Below are 25,448 nucleotides of genomic sequence, written 5' to 3' on the forward strand. Positions count from 1 at the left end.
TCCTGCATGCCTGTGTCTCATTTATCTACTCACCTGCTTTGGCTCGTGGCCTTTGCATTGGTCGTTCTGTACAGAAGCTGTTGCACACACCAATGTTTGTTGTAACAGTGAAGTAGCTGGAACTGTTCTGGTCAGTGAGCACAGTCTGAAGTTATCCAAACTGAAGGTTTGAACTAGTGGAGTTCAAATTCAGCAGAATCCAGACAAAGATTTTGTCTTAAACCACAAACCAGAAATATTCTTTTGAATGTTGCCGACCAAAACAAACAAAAGCACGGCTGCTTGTATAAATCTGTTTATTTAAAACAAACATGTTTCCATGTCCTACACATGAAATGCGATGGCCTGTGGGTGCCCTTAGTGAGCTCAGCTCTGACAGATATGGAACAACAGTTATCTATTCTCCAACTGGAAACAGAGGAAACCATCAGGGACCTGCTGAGCAAGAACCTTTAGTAATGAGCCTGCTCGGTCCGTGCAGGTATTCCACAGCTCCCACTGATGTCGACCAAAATTATAACTCAGGCACTAAGACGACGTCAGCCTCTCTATCTGACGTCCAGTTGGTTCTTGTTCTCTCTTATTTCATGCCTATAATAATTTATTCTGGCACTAAACATTTCTTTAAGCTATTTGTTTAGAGGCAGATACACCTGTTTACCTGGGTGATGCATGTAATTAGCCTGCTGCTACCATTTACCTGTTTGTTACAAATATGAAAACAAGGCAAATGTTGTGACTCTGCACTGTTTACCTGCTGCTGTTCACTTATTATCCTCACACTTTCTGACTAATTACAGTAAGCTGAGTCATTCACTGGTCTGTTTCTTTGGGTCTTTGTCCTCACAACAACTGCAGCACACAGTATGTGATGCTGTGGGTGGGCGGTGCTTGTTAAGCCCCACAGCAGCACTGTGTCTCATAACTTTCCAGCTTTGCATTTTTTGCAGTTTGGGAAACAAAACGTTCACAAATGTCACAAAAACTGTTTTAAATGTTTAATTATGCAAGTGAATTTAATATGCTAGTTTGAACACCAGGTGGGCGGAGCTTCTGTGGTTCCAGTCAGAGCTGCGACCACATTATTATTATTATGTTTAGACTGTGTGTTGAGCTTTAGCCTCACATGCTAACCTCTTGGCTGTTTGAACATGCACACGTTCTATCAGGCAAAATGCAGAGATGAACCCTTTCAATTCAAATGTCAGTTTCTTACACAATAATTTAGATTTGGATCTGTATAATGTGCTTCTGTGTTCCTGATTATTAGAATAAATCCATCAACTGTTTTTAGCTGCAGCCTAACAAAGTGTGACGTGTCTAACAGAGTCAGTGTAGCTTTTGTTTAAACTGATATGTTGATGGTGTGTATAAAAAGGAGCTTTCTAACCTTTCTCGTCCTTTCTTGTCATGTTGAAAGTGTAAAAAGTGATTTTCAGCAGTGAAAGAACTCAGCACGGGCACGCCGTCGTTTCATGTGCTCGTCTGTCTTTGAGGTTTGTGTCAGGATTTAAGCAGTTTGTGTTAAGGTGGGAACCTGAGCTCAGGCGACAGCTGCATTAGTCACCTGTGACAGTGATGCGTTTTCAAACGTGACCTGCGATCAGGTTTGACACATGTGGCCTGATGAAACGGCGAGCTCCTCCTGGAGGTCAAAGAGCCGCTCTCATATTTACCGCTGGGAAACGAGGAAGCGAACAAAGATGCATCATCGCTGGTTTGTCAGGTGACAGAGCTAATGTCAGCCATTTCCTTCTGAGAGGCCCGTGTGTGCATCCTTTGGCTCCACAAAGACACGGCGATATGCCCGCGTTCGGTTTTATGTTATTGGCTCATTGGTCCAACAATGCTGGCTACAGGCAACAGGACCCATTCACAAATATATGGAAATAACACTTACTTTATTATTATAGTAAAAATCGAGTTTTATTGACTGTAGTGGAAATATGTGCTGACAATAAGAAACCACAGCGTGTTCTCCAGTAGCACTATCAGTGCTATCAGTGTATCATGTAGGGCTTGAGTGCTCTCTTTTAAATGTACCGAGCTCACTGCACAATTCCCCAGCTGGCTTTGTGGGTTTTAATGACCAAGGCTGGTGTGGACCACTCAAAGCACATTTATACATCAGCTGAGAGAAAGCAGGCTGTATCTGTGTGCGGCTCTTTATATGTTCTACTAGTGACCTGGACATTTGGCTGACCGTGCAGATTAACACGGTCCTGCTATTGCACAAGGTTCATTTGTACGACATCTTCAAAACCAGTGTTTGGTTCATGCCTTGGTTGTTTTTGCTACCAAGCAGAGAAAATAAGAAAATGTTCCTGTGATCATGAACAACATATAAACACCAGCATTCTTCAGCATTTCCTGTAAGCAAACTTTCACCAGACTAGGATGCACACATGGGCGTCATGGAAAGACTGAACCATAATATCATGTTGAAAATGTTTGCAATTTATATGTATAGGAGCTGAAGTTCATTAACTACTTTCCGACCTGCTACAGCTCAATAAAAATGAACAGGGAGCATACAGCAGTTCAGCGTTGCTTGGTGTTCGTGTTACAGCTGCTGTGGTGCAGAACTCTGTGGTCAGGTGGGGCTGCTGGCTGTTGACGGTCCTGAACTTTAGGCTTAATGCTTAGGAAACCACAACCTTTCAACTCCTTTAAAAAAATGCAAAAAAATTGGTGTTAAGAGGTGTCAAAGCAAGAGGTGCTTATATAAGCCTAACTATACAGACATGTGGGCCAATCAGAAGCCTGATGATGTCAGTGTGTGTGTGTGTGTGTGTGTGTTGTTGAGTGCTGGTGGCCTAATGATATTTAAAATGACAGTATTGTTGTCAGTTTTGTGTTCGATGTTTTGTGGCAGTCATCACAGTCTTGGTTAGCTGTAATCTGGGTTATTTCATTTGAAGTCTCATTAACAAACATGCATTTATTGAATGAATAAAAAATGATGGCAGCAGCTGCACGTGTGCCTGCTGAGAGGCACAGAGGGCGAAGACACACTCTGAGGTCGTCTTCATCTGTTAATAATCCTTCCACAGGCTCACGTCCACACATTTTTAGATAGAGCTGCTGACAAAATTAATGGAAATAATTTATAGTTCTTACTCACCGGGTATCCTGATACTATACTGGGAAAAAAAAACACTATGGGATGGGAAAAACACAGGCCACAAAACTACAAGTAGTGAACAAATACAACATTTCCTTTATAATTTCACTAGATCCCTATTGCCAGTCTTGGCAGCCGGGGGTCAGTCCGCCAGGGCCTCCGCTCCTGGCCGCCACCCGGCACACAATGCACCCGACCCCTATGGTGCCTCCTGCAGGTGGTGGGCCTACGGGAGGATGGGCCCATGTCTCCTCTTCAGGCTGTGCCCGCCCGGGCCCCATGGACTAAGGCCCGGCCACCAGACGCTCGCCCTCGGGCACCCTCCCCTGGCCTGGCTCCAGGGCGGGGCCCTGGTAACCCTATCCCGGGCAGGGTAAACTGTTCCCTCGATGTTCTCTTCATAAGGGTCTTCTGAATCGCTCTTTGTCTGGTCCCTCACCCAGGACCAATTTGCCATGGGAGACCCTACCAGGGGGCAAAAGCCCCCAGACAACATAGCCCCTGGGATCCCTGGGACACACAAACCCCTCCACCGCGATAAGGTAGCGATTCAAGGAGGAGACCCAGGACACACAGGAGAGATTATATCTCTCGGCAGGCCTGGGAACGCCTTGGTGTTCACCCGGATAAGCTGGAGGAGGTGGCTGGGGAGAGGGAGGTCTGGGCTTCTCTGCTTAGGCTGCTGCCCCCGCGACCCGGCCTCGGATAAAGCGGATGAAGATGGATGGATGGATTTCACTAGATCATTTCATCACAGGGCAAGATCACAATTTCTGAAAAAATAAAGATGCTCTGGCGAGTTTGTAAATGTAGTGAAAAAGTTGCAGAGTGCAGCGTGATGATCAGTGTTATGAGTGAGACGGGTGGTAAAAGCAAAAATACCTAAAAAATGGACACAAAGAACCCAGAAGTGAAATGTCCAGGTGCACCTATGCTAGTGTATCTCTTTTTGTTCGCTGTTCATTTATTATTTTGTGATCAAAAACAAACATATAACATTTCCCAGATGATATCTCAGTACTGCTTGTTTGTCCTATCAGCTCTCGAGACAATTTAATTACTAGAGAACGTAAGAGAGGCAGAGCCGCTCGTACTACAAGTTAATTAATTATCCAAAGAGCTGAGGATTAACTTTCTCTCATCTTTGTGTTTCAGGGCTGTCTGATATTTGTAACTTCAGTATGTTACATGCTTACCAGCACACTTTGCATTGCTAAGTACATGTTATTTTCCAAAAGCACACTTTGGCCGAGCTATTCTTGTAGCGCTGTGGCATAATTCATAATCATTATCTGGTGCAACTTCTTTAATAAGGCCACCCAAGGGCTGGTCACAGGCCAGCGTGAGGCATGATTTGAAGGGATGGAAGGAATTTGCTTTTGGCAGGAAAAAGGCTTTCATTACCCGCTGTTATGACACTCTTCAGTGTGAGTCTGTGGGAGGAATATTGCTATGCTTTAAGTGATCCCCTCGCAACGAGCAGAGACCGCTTCGCCAGGCATCCAGTTTTTATAAGATTGAATCAGCAGTGTGGCAAAGCAGCGGACACACATATTTACTTAAGATTTCATGCTTGAAGTTAGCTCGGCGAGCAGATACTTCAAAACTAATTATCTCGCATCTGAAGCACCTGAAACGCGTCGCAGCAGAGATGGCACGCAGCTTCACAGGAGCAGCGATGGGGTGTGCGCGACGGAGCCGATGCAGCTGCACATTCGCTCGCTAATGAATGTGAAGCAGGCACTCGGGGAACACCTACAGCTGTACGCATTCAAGGCCTGATGAATTTATCAAAAGGTAAATGAGGCAGAGCGCTGTGGCGTGACAGCGCCGCCACTTTTCCTCATGTTTAAACATATACTACGGTTCTTCTGCAAGACAAAACAAACTGGGAGGAAGGTGCGCTCTCATCATCAGGGGCCCACTGACTGGATGCTGGGATTGTTGTACGAGTATATATGATCACAAGGATTAGTGCCATCGCGGGCTCACTTCACAGTGCTTGGGCTCACTGAGACTCAAAGTTTCTTTGTCATTCTGAACGCTTCTCAGGACGATTTTGTACTTTTGGTAGTTAATAGGGAAAGTCTTATTGTAATCGAAACAACAAAAAGTGTTAAGTGAAGAATTTCAAACTTGGTGCGTTGAATCAGGCCCAGAAACGCCGCCCACTGAAACACATGCAGACTCTGGTTAAACACGAAGACTCCAGTTCAGCACAGTCGGGCTCTGTTTGCATTAGTTAGCTCGATAAAAACCCAAACACCAGCCAGAGATAGCGAATATCCAGGGGACTCTTCTTCTGCACAAATCTCTACAACAGTCACAACTGTCAAATGATGACGATGAAGCGGTGAAAAACAATAAACTGTAAAATGAAACACTGCTGCAAATAAGACAAAGACTGTCTGTGAAGGTTCTCAGTCATCCCGGTCCTCGTAGTCTAAGGAACTCAGAAAGAAAAGCCTCGGCTGATTGTGACCTACACCTGTTTTTACACCCTGGCTCGTGTGATGAGGCAGAGGATCAATAGCAGGTCCAGGACCCTCTTGGAGACACTCCCATAGGGCTTAAATCTGGGACTCTCCACCAGTTGTTCTTAGAACTAAAGAAGCTTCTTGGATGAAACGTCTTTAAGAAACTCAAAGAAGTCCCGACACTTTTCTTCCTGAGCTCCTTTGAAGACAAAAGTGCTGCAGAGAATCCTTTGGACAGAGCAGAGACACTGAAGTCGGTTATTTTATTGACTTCACTAAAATAATGTTGCTGTTTATTTCTAAGCTGTGTCCAAATCACAACAGTCGCCTTAGCTGCTTTATAAGGTGAAGACTGTACAGTAACAGAGACAAACTAGTTTGGAAGGAAAAGCTCAGCCAATGAACGCGCAGCATCATACAAGGTGACCAAAAACAGATGGTACAAAAAATAAGTCTGTCTGTGAGTCGATGAATTTATCAATAAGATATTTACAAAGGTGAAACCCGTGTGACAGCGCTCCCCATCTGTTGGCCTTCAGAGAAAGTCAGGCTACACTCAAATCCTTTTGCACTGAGTGGAAATGAAACTAGTGGCAGCAAATCAGGTGAATACCATGATTTTAATGGTTTTCTTTGTCTTCATTTGGTTTATTGCGTTCCTGATTCAGCAGCAACTGGTCTGTTATTTCACTGATCCTTGGTTTGGGCCGTACTCAGCATCTGCATCAGGACTGGTTCATTATTAGCAAACGCAGCAGATAGTTGTTGTTTACTTCACAATAACAAAGGAGTTTATCAACTAGTGAAATATACTACAGGATAGTTCATACATACTGAAGCCATCGTGTCTCCTCTCACTAACAATATCGATAACTCCCACAGATACCAGCAGGGCCAGACTTCAGTCTCTCTGTAAGATCTCTGACACGTCAGAATTAGTCAAAGGCGTGAAATAAAGAGACTTTTTTATCTCGTCTTTGTCACTGAGAAATAATTTATGAGGAAATGATAGACGATACAGGGAACTTCACACAGGGATGTTTCTTATACATGCATGAAAAGAGGTTGGTGAGCAAAGTTGTTCAATAAAAACTGTTCATTTATAACTAATTTATAACAGCTACATTCATTGATTGATTTCACTAATTAAGGATCGATGTCACATCATAGAAATATCTGTGACAGTAAACGAGCATCAGATCTTATTATTTATCTTTATATGTCCTGTCAGAGTTGATTCCTCTCACCACAGAATAGACGCTCTCTCTGTGCAGATCGAGAATAAAGTGCTTTCTGATTGCAGTAAGTATGAAGGAAACATGCTGACACATGATATCAGACTATTTAGAGAAATAATTCTGCCACGTCTCGAGTGGCGATTACGGCGCCAGGAGACATCTTCCCATTTCCAGCCACGCTGGTCACAGAGCGATGCTGCACCAGTCCCCGATCTATAGACTGCAATGAATACGCTGTAAGTTTCCATGTTACTGGCAGAGGGTTTGAAAGGATTATCAACACCCACCCTGCCAATAAAATGGATGCACAAATCATTGGGGACGGTTACAATCATGAAATATGAGAAGAAAAAAAGCTTACTTTGAACATTCAGACTCAAAAAAAAGTCATGAATTTAAAGGTAAACAGACGCTGCAGAAACTCTTTCTGTTCCAGCTTAGTGTTTTACGGAGCTTTGTTATTGTGTTAAGCTACTGCATGCAATGTTATTGAATATTGATCGTGATGTATGAAAGAAGCCAAGGAAAGAAAACCTGATTCATCTGGACTCAAACTTGCAGTTGCATCTTTGATTCTTTTATGAGCTGCGTTTGATTTGCCCACCAGATTTTCACTACTTTGCAATAAATGTTGCATCCTTCCCTCTGATCCATAGAAGAAGGCCAGTGCCTTTAAGCACGGCGTGGGTCCATACAGCCTCAGCTCTGACTGCTTAGTGCAAAGTCTGGGTCAATGTAGCTACTTAACTAGAGCTAGTAAATGAAGCTACTTAATCCAGCTCTTTAGAATATATTATTAGGCTACAACCGCCTGCTGCCGAGACTGATTAAGACTGGCTATGGCTATAATTGTGTGTAGAGGGCTGATTATTACTGTGACTGTTTGTTTATAGTGGCTTATAATATGTGCAGTTAATTGACGTGGCTTTGTTGAGTGTTAATTAAAGCTTCAGCATTGCTGAACTCTGCAGTGCAATGGTAACAGAGTGCTGTATTTAAAGTTTAAGTCCTGGGTGGCTAAACAATGACTCCTCTGCTGATTCCTGGTAGAAACACTAAAGTGTGGCTGAGGCACACATATCCTTAGCCTCATATCAAGTATATGAATACAAGCCAGTGCAGCAGGGCAGAGCAGCTGCAGTCACCACAGCCACAGTGCTACAGTGTTGCAGTTTGTCTGTTGAATGCAGTAACAGTAACACTACGATGAATGTGCTGTGTAGTATCAGCTTTTGTAAACTCCGTAGCATAACAAACATACCATGTACATTTTTGAGCTATGCACTGTGTATTTAGGATGGATGTGGTCACCACACGGCCTCTGGTGGGTAACGTCTCCCTGTGTCACTGTCACCATCTGGATATTTTATGAGTGAGGGAAACTACATCGCCCTGCTTCATCTCCTTTGGTACTGTAATCGAGGAAAACTGTGTATAGCGTTCAGTAAGACTCAAAACTCATGACTGAAACTGTAAACTCATCATAAATTAGTTTAGTGAGGTGATCGATGAAGGGAGCTGATCTCCTGTGTTCAACCTGACTCGCTTTATAAACCAGAGGAGTGGCCTGCTGCAGCTCCACGCCACGTCTACGCCTTACAGAGGACAGAAGGGTACGTCCATCTTTTACATAATGTTTGTGGATTTTCTCAGAACATACTAATGTCGTAGTATTTGTATTCGTCCAGGTGGGTGGGTTAGATGGATTACATTATTTTTAATGTAAGTAAAGTTGATTTATTAAGTGCTTTTCTATGTGACAGGCAGTCACAAATAGGGATGGGTACCGGTGTCCGGTGCCATGATGGCACCGGTTCTGACATAAACGGTAGTAACCAGACCGAAAAGCAGCGCACATTTCGGTGCTTTATTTCAGTGCTTTTTTTTCCTGAGCTGTGATACACTTCTAGCCAATCATTTTACGTTTCCGAGGATAGTAGGCGGGGCCAGGTACGTACGTTCTTTTAGAGCAGAGCTACAGATTAAAAATGCCCAAGGCGAAGCGGTCAAAAGTCTGGCTGTACTTCACAGCAAAATATGCAAACTCAGCAGCCTGCAACAAGTGCTTTAAGCTGATACTGTGATACTGTCAAAGGAGGCAACACCTCAAATCCGATGAAACACCTGGCGATGCATAGCGTTTTTTTTTTAAAAGCCAAGAAATGCGCTGTATTTGATAGCTTGCTGCGAGACCTCACACCGAGCGCATCTACCTCGGGTGTGGTGCCTGTTATCTGACCCGGAGTTAGCAACATCCCCAAAAACACAAAGAGGAGAGTCCTGGCCCCTAGCCCTGCCAGTGTAGCAGAAATGATGACGGATGATGATGGCAGCAGCAGCCGTTCTTCTCTGCGTGAGTAACTTAATGTTGTTCGTGTGTAATTTACGTTGAGTAGGCTAACCGCGTTATTACATTAATGCATGTAAGGTGAACTAGCAAACATCATCATAGCTACATGCGGCTGTCTTCTTGTTTGATGGCAGATGCTCCCTTCACCCTGGCCAAAAAGGCTAAAATGACCAAAGAAAAAGTGGAAAACAGTTAAACATGAGAGGTTTTTGGACAAAGTTTGTGTTTTTTCCATTGATTAAGCACTGCTTCCAGCCAAGAGTGATACCATATATGCCCCATAGCTGCAGAAAAGGCTAACATTGTTATCTTTTTACAAAAACCAGCTGAACATGAGAGGTTTTTGGACCAATTTTGTGTTCTCCATTCTTTAAGCACCGGTTTGAGCACCGTTTAAGCACCGGCACCGTTTCAAAAGTACCGATTTGGCACCGGTATCGGATAAAACCTAAACGATACCCATCCCTAGTCACAAAGGTTCAAATCAACAGAACGTCAGGTACCAAAATAGGCAACACAAAAGGTTTAATGTTAATAAAACTTAAAATAAAAAATACTCATACATGTGGAGCACTGGAGGAACGCTCTGCAAAGCTTCTATGCAATAAACAGAAAACGTGATTTTTTGGAAATAACATCATAACTGCTGTCTTTTAACTTTCTGCTGACAGGTGCCATCAGAGCTGTTCATACCAACGTTTTATTTACTGCATCCTTTGTTATTACCAATTTTTTTGGCCTTTGTTCTCTTTTTGTCAACAAGACATTATCCCATTATCAGCTTGTCTATAGCAGATGCTCCCAGAAATCCAATAATCCAACAGAAAAGTATCACGTTTCCTCTTTCACTACATTCCTGAATGGGTGCTGAATAATTAATGTTTGGCAGATGTGATGCATATAATCACTCAAACTGTCGATAACTCATGCCGCAGGCTGCCTTTAAATGCTCGGAGCTCCCTCCAGATTATATCCAGTGTGCGCAGACGTGAATCGCTACAGTAAAACAGTCCATGGTCCTCGATCATTTGCATCGATATGAGCGTCCCTGTATTCAGCCAGAGCGTGGATCTAATTGTTAGCCAATCTCTGGTGTACACTGGCTGTTGCTGAGCATAGGTCACTGAGCCCCAAAGCCTGTTAGCCTATGCATGCTATCATATGAAGCTTTATCAATACCACAGAGTGGTCTGAGGCCACTCTGTCACCAGATGCTATCACTGTGTCTTTTCATATTATTGACTCTGTGGTTTCTCTTGGCTTCTGCAGCCTCCTTCTCTGGACCACCTTTGCGTTGATTTACAACTCGTTTAAATGTCTTATACATGTGGCATTTTCTTGCCCCATAACACATGATAACATGTACAGTCCAGCCACTTGGGTATACCTGTTTAACTATTAGTTAATGCAAGTATCTGTAAGTTTTTTCCATCTCTCTTCTAGATTTATTTGAGTTTTTCAGGCTTCACTGGTGTCAGAATCTCTTTACACTTCATATGAGAGTTGTAGTCAGCAGCTACAAATTCAGTCACCGCTTGGAATCAAACCCAAACCTGTTGTCCAGGAGGGGCAGGCCTTACCTGGCCATGAAGCTGCTTGCCTGTCAATTGTCCTGTTTCTTGTGAGCCTGGGAAAACTCAGCGACTATATATAAAGATGTTTGTAAAGTCAAGGGCTGACTCTGAAACACAAGGGATAAACTCAAAGGCAGTTTTATTAAAGCACAAAATAACACACAGACAAGGAAAACCAAAGCAAAGATAGGACACAGCAAAGAGGAAGCAAAGACTGAGGCCATATATACAAACACAGCGTGATGGCTAATGAGGAAGTAAAGCTAGACCGAGATACCAGGAGGAACAGGCACCAAAATAAAACAGGAAATGACTGACACGGAGAATCGGCCTACAACATAAAAGCTTGATGCAGACAGAAGAGCAATGAAAAGGAGAAGGACTAGAGTGAGAATACACGAGGTGACACACAGCCTCCCATTAACTAACAACAGCCAGGTCTGCTCGTTCAGCTAGCTGTGGAACGACTTAGACGAGGAACCTGCCTCACATGTATAACTCCTGTGAATATATTCACTGTTTTCTCAGACCACAGATTATTCTGTGAGGAGATGAGGCAATAAGGAATTCCCCCGTTGTTGACGTCAGCCAGATCAACGAGTATCGAAACAGCATGAAACCGAGGTTTTTTTAGCAGTCTGAATAATTCGCTAACATCATAACTGGAAACGTATGGACATACTTATCATGAGTGTCTAGCATTATGACAGGATATATTTCACAGAAAAAAAAGAGGAAAAATGCAGTAGATCAGTTTTAAATTGCCATGTCACAGCTTTAATTGAAATAGGTTTGGCAGCACATGACTCACAGCAGCACTGAAACCCTGTGAAGCCATCACAGGGAAGAAACAACGCTGTCATCATTGTGTTTGTGTGTCTGTCCAGTTACTTCTGAATCCTTAAACTTTCAGTTTAAACGCTATTTCACTTTCTACATGAATGTAAAGCTGATTTACTAAAGCTAAAAATATTTATCTTAACATGCTTTCCTTTGTTCTTAAAGCTTATCAAGAGAGAACATATTTCTCCTGTTTTGGCTTCCTGTTAAATCCAGAATTGAATTCAAAATCCTGCTCCTCACATACAAGGTCTTAAATAATCAGGCCCCATCTTATCTTAATGACCTTGTAGTACCATATCACCCTATTAGAGCACTTCGCTCTCGCTCTGCAGGCCTACTTGTTGTTCCTAGAGTATTTAAAAGTAGAATGGGAGGCAGAGCCTTCAGTTTTCAGGCCCCTCTTCTGTGGAATCAGCTTCCAGTTTGGATTCAGGAGACAGACACTATCTCTACTTTCAAGATTAGGCTTCAAACTTTCCTTTTTGCTAAAGCATATAGTTAGGGCTGGACCAGGTCACCCTGAATCCTCCCTTAGTTATGCTGCAATAGATGTAGGCTGCCGGGGGATTCCCATGATGCATTGAGTTTTTCCTTTCCAGTCACCTTTCTCGCTCACTATGTGTTAACAGACCTCTCTGCATTGAATCATATCTGTTATTAACCTCTGTCTCTCTTCCACAGCATGTCTTTATCCTGTCTTCCTTCTCTCACCCCAACCAATCACAGCAGATGGCCCCGCCCCTCCCTGAGCCTGGTTCTGCCGGAGGTTTCTTCCTGTTAAAAGGGAGTTTTTCCTTCCCATTGTTGCCAAAGTGCTTGCTCATAGGGGGTCATATGATTGTTGGGTTTTTCTCTGTATCTATGAAGCGCCTTGAGGTGACTTTTGTTGTGATTTGGCGCTATATAAATAAAATTGAATTGAATTGAATTGAATTATCAGCCACCCATCCTCCTCTGCTTATCCTTATCAGGGTCATGGGAGCCTATCCCAGCTATCGTAAGGAAAGAGGCGGGGAACATCCTACACAGGCCTGATGCAGGCCTAATGCAGAGAGACCGACAGCCATTCCCACTCAAATCCACACCTGTGGGCAATTTAGAATCACCAGTAAGTGCTTGTCCTGGGAGCAAAGGCAGCTTTGACAGAACCACAGTCGGTCTGGTCTGTGTGTCTAAGCTCTGAGTAGGAAGTTCTTGTTGTGGGAAAAGGCGAGTGGCCTACATGTGGATGCTACGGTGGAAGTGGAGTTTTCAGTGAGAGTGTAAATACACCGTCATGAGTGGAAGGCTGTGTTGGATGTGCATTGCATCCAGAGGAGTATGTAATGTGATTATAACAGCGGGCTGGGATTTGGCTGCATATTTTAAAGTAATTGCTGAATTTACTCCAGCAGTGTCAGGAGTGGAGACTCGTCAATAATCCATTTGTGGCATGCAAACTTTGTTCTTTCTTCTTGAAAGAATAAATCAAAATAATCACTCCGAGAACAAGAGTAGAAGACAACTTTGATAAATAGCTTAACTCAGTTTATACAGTTTCTTTCAGAGCGATGCAGATGAAAACAGTGTTTGCGGACCGTCTGAGGAAGCCTTTTAATAAAACATAGGCTGTGGTAACTTGTCCAATGTGTTTAGACACTGATCTGTTTCGCCACGTTGTTGCATTTCTAGCTTTATGTAATGTTACTTTGTGCTGGGGCTACACGAAACCAAAGAGTATATATTTGTATGAATTTTAAAGACGAGTGATTGTCTGTGGTTTGATTTCATCTTTATGGTGACTGCATTGTTCCTGCAGGTCATATTTGCAACATGTAGCGATCGTGTTACTTGAGTAATAATGAACTGTGTACAACAAACTGACCAGTGTGAGTGTCCCTGTCACTTGTGTGTTTCGATGAGAGAAGAGGCTGCACACCAGCGTGGTGTCAGTGGAGCTGATGCTCAAGTAAGAAGAAGAAATCCTACAGAGGGACAAACAGGCCAGTTTGCAGCTTTCTGATTCTTAGCGTGGACACAAACAAACTGGTAAACTGACTGGTTACCAGACCAGCTTATGTATCTGAGCAGGGCTACAGCAGAAGTTCACAGTTTACAGTGTAATTCAGTCAATGCTTCATGACGTTTGAAATTAATTAAACTATTGTCATTAATTAATACGTGCGAGTCACATGATTAGGGGTGTGCTCGTTTAATGCAAGCCCCTCCCACATGCTCTTTATTGCTAATAATGGAGAATATTACAGTACATCAAAGCTGCTTCAAAAACACAGTCTTGTGTCTTCACTGGTGCAGCTGTATTTGAAAAATTAATGTCGCGCATGAAATTAAAACTACTATACCACTCAGCACTATAAGTTCATAATTAGCCTCCTTTTTAAGAAACTGGGCAGTATAACATAGTTGCCTTTTACTTTATAGACAAACTGTAACTCAGTGGCTCCAGCTGCTCGTTCTTGTTCCGCTCTACACTAAGATCGCCGTGGCAGTGCATGAATTAGACTTCAGAGAAGAAGAAACTGTGTCCAGCTATAATCCAAGACAATGAAAAACTGTGTGTATGACCTCAGGATGAAGTAGACTATTTCAAGAACCAGCCGATATAAAGGATTGCTGAAATAGCGCGTTTCTTCCACAATAACAAGAGGATTATTCAATTGTGAAATGATTGTGGATAACACGATTGTCTCAGATGGACAAAAAAATCGAATGAAATAAAAAGAAAAAGCACCGAAGAACCGACAGTTTGGGTCATCACACAATTAAACTCACATCCACAACCTAAATAGAATGACTAAACAACTACACACACACACACACACACACACTCACAGGGGGTCTCAGATGACCCCCTGTGAGTAAGCACTTGGTGACAGTGGGAAGGAAAACCTCTCTTTTAACAGGAAGACAGCTCCAGAGAGCAGGCTGGGGGAGGAGCAGCAGTGTGCTGCGGGGGGTTGGGGGTGAGGACAGGAAGATGGGACATTTGTCATTTTTGTTATGAACACCAGTCAGTAAACACATGTTCATATATTACAAAGTAAAATCTGAAGCCTGGTGTTGAGTGTGTCCCAGTCTGATCCTGGCAGTGAGAAACGCAGCTTCTTATTTAAGCTGTGTTATCAAAGTTGTGCAGCAGATATTCGACCTGAGTGCTTCTCTGTCGACCTGACACCTTCTGCCGTATCTGAAGACTTCAATAACATGTCGTGCACGATGTTCCTTTAAGCTGTGTAAGTAATTGGGCAGCTGTTGGGTTTAATCACATGGATTTGGTGCACCAAGTAAAATGGATCAGACCAGATTGAAACGTGTGCTCCACTTTGCTCTGCCCTTCCCCTGTCTTTATTACATTTTCTATTTTTAGGAAATCCCTTTGGCTTTTTTTCATATTCAGCTCTTTGAGTTCCTTTTACAGATATTGTCCATATTATTTATAGGTGGTGAGCTATGTTTGTCGTCATCCTCAGGTGTAGTGATGCCTCCACATCAGTTTGAATTATCCAACATCTGGTATCATCAGTTTGTTATGATGGGTGAGACTGTGTCCTCTTTGTACTGAGGAAAGGGCAGCAGTTACTCTCAAACACTGACTCTGTGCTGTGATCTTTAAAGTGAATCTGCTGCAAACATCGTCTTGAATTAAAAAGATTTCTGCAAAGCTAATAACAGATTGTAATTTCATATGACCCAGGTATCGATCCAGTGATGAACAAGAGGAGATTATGGCTGTAAATCAACATGTGCTTACAGGGATTTAGTGGCTGAGATTCATGTATTGTTTTTATGAAGGACTACATGTACCTGTGCATGTGCAATGACAATAAAGTTGAATTCTAATTCTAATTCTAATTCTAATGATATGTGGTTATTAAAGGATACGTCTCTATATTTATTTATATTTTAGTCTTATCATTATGTCACATAAAGCCCACCCTTACTACTTGTGATGTTGTACATTTGGGGCGTTCGTCTTGTAATCAGAAGGTTGCCGGTTCGAGCCCCGGCTCCGACAGTCTCGGTCGTTGTGTCCTTGGGCAAGACACTTCACCCGTTGCCTACTGGTGGTGGTCAGAGGGCCCGGTGGCGCCAGTGTCCGGCAGCCTCGCCTCTGTCAGTGCGCCCCAGGGTGGCTGTGGCTACAATGTAGCTGCCATCACCAGTGTGTGGATGTGTGGATGACTGGATGTAGTGTGAAGTTTGGGGTCATAGGGACTAAGTAAAGCGCTATACAAATACAGACCATTTACCATTTAAATATTCAAAAGAGAAAATCTTGTAAACTCTTACCTGCAGACAGTATCTACATGTGTGAAATATTAGTAAAATAAAACAAAGCCGAGTCCTTTCACCGGCTCTGTCGCCATATTTAAATCATATTTCTAAAGAGAACATTTTCTCAATGCAAAAACAGAAAAAGGATCTCTCAGTAATAATCAGTAATATAATCAATAATATAATCACTAATAAAATACGCTGTACAGACTGAACTAAAGCACAAAACAGTCTTTGCTCTGTCTTCTTACATCAATATGAGGCGAGACAAAAACAGCTCTGGTGTCTCTGTGTGGTGTGTCTTCATGTTTATGAGTTTTTGTGCACGTTTGTATTTTTTATTACATATTTTATATGAATTAATATGTAAGATAGTGCTACTAAAGCCTCAAACTAAATATGGTGTGTACCTGTGCCCTCCTTGCTACAGGTATGATTGTGGCAGAACGTGGACAGCAGCATCAGCAAACGGTCAAATTTGAAGATGAATTAACATTTCAGGTATCTAACAGTGATTCTTGAGATAAGAGACAAAACATGTCTGGCAGATAAAACCCAATTTTGTGGTTAAAAATATGCATACAAGTGTTAACCAACTGCCTAAAAGACAAACCAAGGCAATGTTTATACAAGAAAAGTATGATTTTGCATTTTTTTATACATGTATATTTATTTTAAATGGTACAACACATTACCAGTACCTTAAAAATCCACTGTCCACAAGCAGGTGTGATGATATTAAAATACAGAAAAAAATTAAGAGTAATGTAAAATTAAACATCATGGCTCTCGTCACTGAGTATTTAAGTCAATACCTTTTATAATATCAAAATATGACATTGAAATTTTATTTTTACATATTTTTTAAGTGATTAAAATCGTGTCCAGAGTTTTTGTGAACACCGTCAGATTTTTTTAAAAGTACAAAAAAATCAGGAATTATTGTGGGCAGCTTACACTCTGAGGACCCCTTTACCACTTCCTGTTTGATGCACATGCCACGAGGTCACTGCTGTGATAATGTTTTTGTTTTTATTTCATTTATTGCACACGTTTCTGATAAAACTCTGTGTCACAGCATAGTGCATCAACACTGTAAAAAGAGCTTCATTTAGGAGGCTTGTAGAGGCCGTAAGCAGCTGATGAAAAACAAGATGGCTTCTGTCAGATGTCAACACCATCAACACCATTTTGTCTGACGGTGTTGACCCTTTTTCTAATGGTGTTGACAAATGCCACAAAAGTGTCCTATTCACCATTTATATTAGAGATGGCACGATACCACTTTTTTATGTCCGATACCGATACCGATATCATAAATTTGGATATCTGCCGATACCGATATGAATCCAATATAGTGTTTTTTAATCAACAAAACTGTTTTTTAAATATCTTGCTGCATTTTGTATAAGTTCATACTCAAGTTTAAAACAACAACTACACTAAAGCTAGTTATACCTGTATGCAAAAAAAATATTTCTAGTTCAGCAATACTGATCAATCTAATAAACTTAAACCTACACCATCCTCCCTATTCTGGTATTTTAAAGAGTACTTAGCGTAAATATTAAGCAACCTAACTAATAGGGTTCCAACTCCCAGCAACAACAAAAATAAATAAATAAAAAATAGGGAACCACCCCTCACGCTCCACCTCATGATGCTTACTCGACGTAATCAACCTTAATTTGATGCAGTGTGAAAAAAAATGCACAGAAATCAATTATTTTTCAAGAAATATTAAATGGATTCAACATCTTTCTTCAACAAAATTGCAGACTGCACAGATGGTACCTTCCCAAAGGAAAAAGTACTATAGCTTACTAGGATATATTAGACTTAATAGTTACTATTAGGGCTGTCAAATGATTAAAAATTTTAATCAGATTAATCACAGCCTAAAAATTAATTAATCATGATTAATCGCAACTCGAAATATGACCAAAATGTGTGCAAACATACGGACAGATAGCGGATTTTTACACACTTGTTAGTGTTATTTAATGCTAAGACCACGCTGAGTGGCCTGCGTTCACTCAGCGTGGTCTGACGTAGGCTGGGTGTTGTGCTGGAAGCGAATTAATCACAGCCTAAAAATTGATTAATCGCAACTCGAAATATATGTGTATATGTGTATATATGTGTAAAAATCGGGACAGATAGTGGTTTTTAACACACTTGTTTGTTTTATTTATTATTAATTGTGAGTACAAGCAGTACAAGCAGAACAGGGCTTCAAATAATTGTGAGGGATTTTTACTGAATGTTTTCCACCCGTTTAAATCTAGCACATTGTTTTATCCATATACATCTTCAAGTTCACAGAACATAGGCCTAATTCAACAGGCAAAATAGAAAAAATCTCCAATCATCCTTTTGGGTAAGGTAGATTAGTGCAAAAAATATGAACAACAGTGAAAAGTATTGTTTAAATCACATTCAACCATAGAACAAGCTCTAAACACACGGTCCTCTGGTCTACTCATCCTTCAGCCAGTTGCTGAGACAAACCAACTTGTCCACGTTCTCTGAGTGCAGAGCAGACCTCTTCTTGTTCACAATGTGCCCTGCTACAGAGAACAGCCTCTCACAGGGCACTGTGGAGGCAGGAGTGGCCAGGTATCTGCGAGCAAGGCGGGCCAGCTGGCTGTGGGCTCCTGCATGAGCTGCCCACCACTGTAAGGGACAGTCCTCTAAGGCAGTGCAGGGCTCTGCTCTGTAGCGCTGTATGGCTCTGTCCTGCTGTACCTCCTCCTCTGACTCAGAGTCAGAGTCCATCTGCAGCAGGCTCAGCCTCTTCTTGGCTGGACCTTCTTCTGCAGTGTGTGATCTTCTAGGAGAGTCTTCATGCAGCATGCCTGCCAGTGTGGTCCACACTGCTTCTCTGTCAGTCTTGGGCACACTGCGTAGGTCTTTAAAACGTGGGCCCAGTGCAGTTGCGATCTGGAGCCATGCATAGTTGGTATGTTCCTGGCGGGAAGCAAGGTCTTCCTTAAACTTCTCTTTAAACCTCACCACATATGCAGGGTCCTCATCAGTTACTTCCATGACACGGCGCAGGTGGCAGAAGGCTGGTAGAACTACAGAGCAGGAGACGTAGGCCTCTCCTCCCAGCAGTTCAGTCACATATCTGCAGTGGAATACACACACACACACACACACACACACACACACACAGATAAGACAGCAAATTTAAAAAAGCTTTTTAATACTAGGTAATATTAATAAAATATTTGATTTCATTTATTTTTTAAATAAGACATTTTCATAATAACAAAACTGATTTAAGATGTATGTTTGATACATTTAATCTAAACCTACAATTATGGTCACAATGACAGGCTCACCTGCAGGGCTCTAGAAGTGTCTCCAGTCTCTGGAGTTTGTCCCACTCTGGAGGCGTCAGGAGGACAAGTTTATGCTTTTGTTTATCCAGAGTCGCGGTTACTGCAGTTTGGTTGCGGATCAAGCGCTTCACCATCTCCAGCGTGGAGTTCCAGCGCGTAGGCACGTCCTGGGCCAACGGCTCCTGCTTGCGCCCCAGTGACACCTGCTCTGCGTTCAGCTCTGCTGTGTTTGCTGGGCTGTGCTTAAAATGGCCAACAATTTTGCGGCATTTGGCCAGCGCAGTGACAAAGCCACTGTCTGCGAGACTCACTGTGATGCATCTCTGTAGAATGTGCGCGGTACACGGCATGTGATTGAATGGCATGATGCGAGCCGCGGCGATCATATTGCGCGCACTGTCCGTGCCTACTGTTGTCACCTTCTCCTCAATTCTCCACCTGCGAGCAACAGTCTGGAACTGCTCTGCACAAGCCTCCGCAAAGTGCCGCTCTTCCGTTTTCATTATAGTCAGCGCAAAGGATGTCAGACCCCAGGCTTCAGTGATTAAATGCGCAGTAACTCCCAGGTAATTGTCATTACTCAATGATGTCCAGTGGTCTCCTGTCAGAGCCACGCATTCTGTGTGAACTAAAGCCTCTTCTTTTTTCTTTTTCTCCGTTTCATACAGTTCGTGGATTCGAATTGTTATTGTGCTTCTCGCTGGGGGCTTGTAGGACGCGTCCTGAGATGCAACCTTTAAAACATCCGCAAAGCCCTTGTCCTCCACAATGCTTAGCGGTCTACAGTCCTTTGCTATCCATTTGGCTATATTGTCGGTCAGTTTGTCCAAAGAAGACTTACCGAGTGGCCTGCGTTCACTAAGAGTGGTCTGACGCAGGCCGGGTGAAGCTGCTGCCCCGACAAACGCGTGTTTGGCATTAAGGTGGTATTTTAAGGTCGAATTTGAATGGTGAAATTGAAACTCTTTACTACAGTGAGTGCAAATTACAACGCGTTTGTTTATTGTCCCATCTATGTTCTTCTTGTATTTAAATTCCCCATCCAGAAGGCCATCCTGTTCCTGCTTCTCCATTTTCAGTGGCGCGGTAAACAAATCAAGTGGAATTATGGGAGCGACTTATCTGCGTGTTGCGCTAAATAGTTAAATATTCTAACGTAATTAATTCCAAAATTTAATTATCGCAATTAACGCGTTAATTTCGACAGCTATAGTCACTATATACAGTAATTGACTTCTATTCATTTTACATCAAATTAAAACTTTGGGTGTCAGATAATTATTTATTAAAAGCTAGACATTTTAAATGAGAATAAGAAAGAAAAGAATGTCTTTGTGCCCCCTTTTCCCTGTTAATGCCCTATCGGCCCCCCTGGCTAAACTTTGCTAGATCCGCCCCTGCACAGTTACCAGCGCGTAGAAAAAGATCCTCGAGTAGAAAGTAATAATAAATAAATTCTAACAACAGCTTATCAAGCTTAAACGTGCTGCTGTTGTTCAGCCGCTGGTTTCCTCTTTCTGGTGCAAAGTGGGCCAAAAGCAAACTAGAGACACGGACTCACGACAGAAAAGCCGATCAGCTGATCATTAAGCAGTTTCATGATTGAAGTAGCAGCAAGAAGAGGCAGTCGCTCCATATATCGTTTGTTAAGCTTAATGCAGGAATGCTTTACAAACATTCAGAGATGGACTTACACACTTGCTTTACTTCTCTCGGGATAACTTTGTCGGAGATGAAATGCCGGGTTGCTAGCGAAGCTCCAAATGCTATCCAGACCACCGACATGCCACAGCCGCTCTATCACGTGATGCATACTGCTCCGACGTGCTAACGTTCTGAGGTGAGTTAGGGCGTGTTGCAAGTTTTGTGAGGTGCTTTCGTGATATTTAATGGATCGGATTACATTTTTTATTTTTCTCCGATATCCGATCCAGTAATTTAGGTCAGTATCGGACCGATACCGATACGTAATATCGGATCGGTCCATCTCTAATTTATATTAAGTTATTTTTACTAATATTTCAGTCATATTACTTCCTGTGTATTTTACTGATATTTCTGCTTCACAGATGTGTCAAATATTATCGAATTTGCCTTATCTGGAATCTCATTGTTTATGTATACATTATTAATCCTGTAGGAAAATGCTTAGTCCTCTGCATTTGACCCATTCACTCAGTGATGCAGTGGGCAGCTACCAATCCAGGATAGCCTCTGTTCGTTGGATTTGAACGCCCAACCTTCCGATCATGTGGCATCTGCTGAGCTAGCTGTGCCTGAGAGCTGTTCTTTAAGTGATGATGTATGAATCCTGCTTCCGTGCCCAAACTACTCTGTGTTTATTAAGCCTGTTAAAATGTTTTAATGCTTTTTATCTTGTTCTATTACATCTGAACAAGCCCCTAAAAACAGCCAGTGATCACTGTCAGCCTGACCATCGCGAACCCTCACATTAACTTTTATCAAGTGGAAAAAAGTTAGCGTTCATCCTCCAGCTTCACTGTGTTTATGTTATGCTAACACAGCTGTGTCGCTAGTGATCACGTAGTACATCATTATATACCAGCTAGCCCAACTTCAGTAACCCTACAAACGTCACTGCTGTTTAGTTTTCTGTCTCCATTTATGTTGGAAGTGATAGCAGAGCTGGTGTATCATGTTCAGGTGGAAACAATCTAACTTTAACTCTGTTAAATTTCATATATTCTGTTTTCATGGATGCCTGAATGTTACACCTGGTAGAGCCACACTGGTCATTGTATTAAAGATGAAAGAATTTAGACAGTTTGTAACTCTCAGTGATGCTGCAGAGTTCCTGTGACTTTGGGATCTGCAGCAGAGTTTGGACCTGGAAACAGCTAATGACATCAGACATAAAGACCGGATAGCATCTCTATTGCTTAATGCATAATTGTGTTGTGAATATTCATCCTTAATCTGTATAAATGCATATGCTTCAGAAAAATTATAGTAATTACAAAATGGTACATTTCAGGCTAGAATAGCAAAGGGGAAGCTGTCAGAGGAACGAAAGAGAAGGAACTGGGAGGATCAAAAAAGAAGGAGAGAAAACATTAACAGCCAGCCTGAGTTGAAGAAAGAGTTTCTCATAAAGGGAAAGATGGAGAAATAGAGTGAAAGAGGGAAAAATAAAGAACATCAGTGATCTGAAAGAAAGAGAAAAAAGTCAGAAGAGAAGGTTTTGGAAACAAGCACAGAGACAAAAGGAGAGAAAGTCCAGCAGCGTCTAAACACACAACCACAGAGAACTTTAGGAATCAGGAGCAGGCGGCTGCTTGCTGGTGAACGATTAAGATGCAGAACTTGACGTGTGCAAAAACAGAATTGTTATGATGTGTCTTGTGATATTACAAAGGTTGTTAAGTTTAATGGTCATTTTGAAAGAAATAATATCTTGTTTTCTACTCGTGTGTCACCACCGTCAGCACCTTGTCAACTCCATAATATGGAGTTTTGGTTTATTTTTCTCTTTTGGAGAACCATATATTTCCCTCCCTCATGATCTTCCAATAAAAATACTCAATTTTCTCAATAAATGCTGCTTAATATGATTGTTTCTTATAGAGATTAAATACAAGCTTATGAAAATATGTATGACTGTAACTCTAATAACAAAAAGCCAAAACAATCTTACTTTTAAATGTGGTATAATTACTTTGAAAACATATGTGCATAAACAGTAGAACAGAGAAGCTGCTAATAGTCAAAAGAGCTGAAACAACTTCATTTAAAATATATATTTTTGCATTTCTTTGTGACTGACGGTGTTGACAAAAACCTTGCACTTCTCCAGCAAAAACATAATTTATTAAAAAATGTTACACCTGGAGACCAAAACATGGTGCGACAGCCACAACTTTGTGTAACAATTATATGTAAATATGGTTTTGAAAATTAAAACCTGTTTTGTCTCTAATCTCAGGAATCACTGATAAAAATGTGCTTTTAATTTAAACTTCAGTAGCTTTAATGTTCTGTTTGCTGAGTAAATAAATGGCAGTAGATGGAAATAGCTATAAATTCTCTTCACATTGGAGGTGATTGAACAGTTGGTTGGGTTAAAAACTCCCCCCAGCTTCTTTCCAGCAAAGGTTTTACTGGTGACCCAGTTCATTGTGCCTCCCAGTGTCCAGCTTGCATCTTGCATCCTGCAGCAATGTAGTGGAAAGTCTGCTCACAGGTGGACCTTTGCACCTGTGAGCAGAGCCTCCGTGCTGCCCGTTAGGCCGGCCTTTGGTGGGATTTTTGGATGTGTACCACTTTTTCTAGCTGTCGACAGCACAGACTTGGTCATCCATGACAGCTTCTCCTCCTTTTCTTCATCACCATCTAGCTTCAGGTCCCTGAGGAATTTTTAGAGGGGGACCAGCTTCCTGATGTATTCCCAGATGCTCCATGTTCCATCCCAGATTGTTCCTCTGGCTAATCCTCGCCCTCCTCTTAGCTCAAAGGGCCTCGAGGTGTTGGCTGGAGACCTCCATGCAGTGTGAGGAACTTTCTGTCTTGACATCAGTGGCATCCTGTAACCGTTCGGCCACGCTCACAGTCCGAGTGACATCCTAATGTCATCCATGAAAAGCAGGTGGATGATGGTCCCTCCACTCCTAAATCTACATCTGTACCCACACGCAGTGATGAGCTGGTGTCGGGGGTGGAGGCCAGTGTAACACTGTTCATTTTGTTGACCAATCATTTCCATCATAGTTTTCATCAGCGGCCTTCTTTCTCTGACAAAAACAAACTAATGCACGAGGACAGAAACTATGATGACATGCTCTGACTCTTTCATTAATGAACAACAACGATATGAAATTATTATTTCCATCCAATCAGACTAATTACAGTGTGGCCGATGGGTCAGCTCGTTGTGCAGTAAGGTTAGACAATCTGCCTCTGGGAAACGCACAACTGGCTCTTCTGCTCAGTGTTTCTAATGCGTGAAAATGTCAAAGCTTGGAAGGAAGAGCAGACATGTGGACACATTTTGTATTTGATGTTTTTTAACCATAAAAAACCTGAAAGACTGTTACACTTAAATTTGAGTTAACCAAATAAAATGTAGATTTAATGATATTTAATCAACTAAAACTAGAACAATCTAGATGTAAAACTAAATGATGTGACTAAATCAAACTCTGTCACTGAACAACAGCACAGAGAGTCACCTTGGTATGTTTTGATGATGACCTCCAGTGTTTTCTTCCACAGTCCCGTGGAGCTCCTGATGAATGTTCTTAGACCACTATTAGTCCTGCACAGTGCCAAGCTTTCCCACATACGTGTGTGTGGCCCGGAGCCACAGTCTGTCCACGCAGGGCCAAGCTTAGTCTGGTTCCCAGATGTTCTTCCAGCATTGCTTAAATCCAGCTGTGGGCGAGTCTGCCCTTCTGTTTCATTTTCATGTCTACAGCCTGAGCTGCGAGCCCCAGTTATCTTGTTTGACCTCTTTCATGATGAGGTCTCTCATGAGTGCTTTCTACACCTCAGTTAATCCATGTGGGCTCCCCTCATTTTGGCTTCCAGCTTTCTTCTCCACAGGGGGACTTCCTCTGCATGCATCCTTGGTCCTATATGGTTTCATAGCATCTATGAGTTCAATGGTTTCAGTGATAGTGGCAGTGGGAATAGTGGGTAGGACACTGCTTACATCTGAAAGCATCTGCTCAGAGTCGTGCTCCTGGCTGGGTGGCTACCTCGAGTTTGGCCACACCCATTTCTTTCACCCCAGTAGAAACATCTGTCATTTCAGGAGGCGGGGCATCATCTAGTTCATTTACACTGCTCTGTTACACCAGTGCTGGACCATTATGTTCATACTGCTTACTGTTACACACTGTAGCCTCTGGGTCTCCAGCTGTAATAGTAGCTGTCTGCTGTTGATGTTATTTTAATGGGCTACCAGGTACTTATGGGTCAGTGTAAATGTTGGCTTTCTGCTCATCCATGGCTTCAACATGTGTTGCATACGACCCCTCTGATTGGGTTGGCAGGCCTCGTAGCATTCCATCAATCCCATATTGTCGGTCTTTATGCATGTGTGGCTGGTTGCAGTAGCCCTCTTCTCATCAGGAGGCAGGCCTCCTCACAGGCTCACGTTCTGAGTGTGGATCCCTCTGTGGTCACTTCTTTGTGAATGAGGCAGAAACTCTGCTGTTTGAACGCGTGCCATAAACAGGATGATGAGATTATGGAGGTGATT

The 25,448-nt window shown here is 42.3% G+C and overlaps 2 protein-coding genes across 3 annotated transcripts in view; one reads left to right on the forward strand and one right to left on the reverse strand.

The window, feature by feature from the left end:
* Positions 1-25,448, forward strand: part of cntnap5a (contactin associated protein family member 5a) — a 144,580-nt gene that overhangs the window by 6,700 nt on the left and 112,432 nt on the right. The window lies entirely within an intron of this gene.
* Positions 18,045-20,444, reverse strand: LOC120734978 (E3 SUMO-protein ligase ZBED1-like). The gene is made up of 2 exons (XM_040034110.1): positions 19,229-20,444; positions 18,045-19,011 (listed from the first exon to the last, which is right to left on the reverse strand). Exons 1-2 carry the CDS (start codon positions 20,299-20,301, stop codon positions 18,360-18,362), a joined length of 1,725 nt encoding a protein of 574 aa, XP_039890044.1. The 5' UTR covers positions 20,302-20,444; the 3' UTR covers positions 18,045-18,359.

Source organism: Simochromis diagramma, unplaced genomic scaffold, assembly GCF_900408965.1.
Source record: "Simochromis diagramma unplaced genomic scaffold, fSimDia1.1 OVJJ01000176.1, whole genome shotgun sequence".
NCBI lineage: Eukaryota > Metazoa > Chordata > Actinopteri > Cichliformes > Cichlidae > Simochromis > Simochromis diagramma.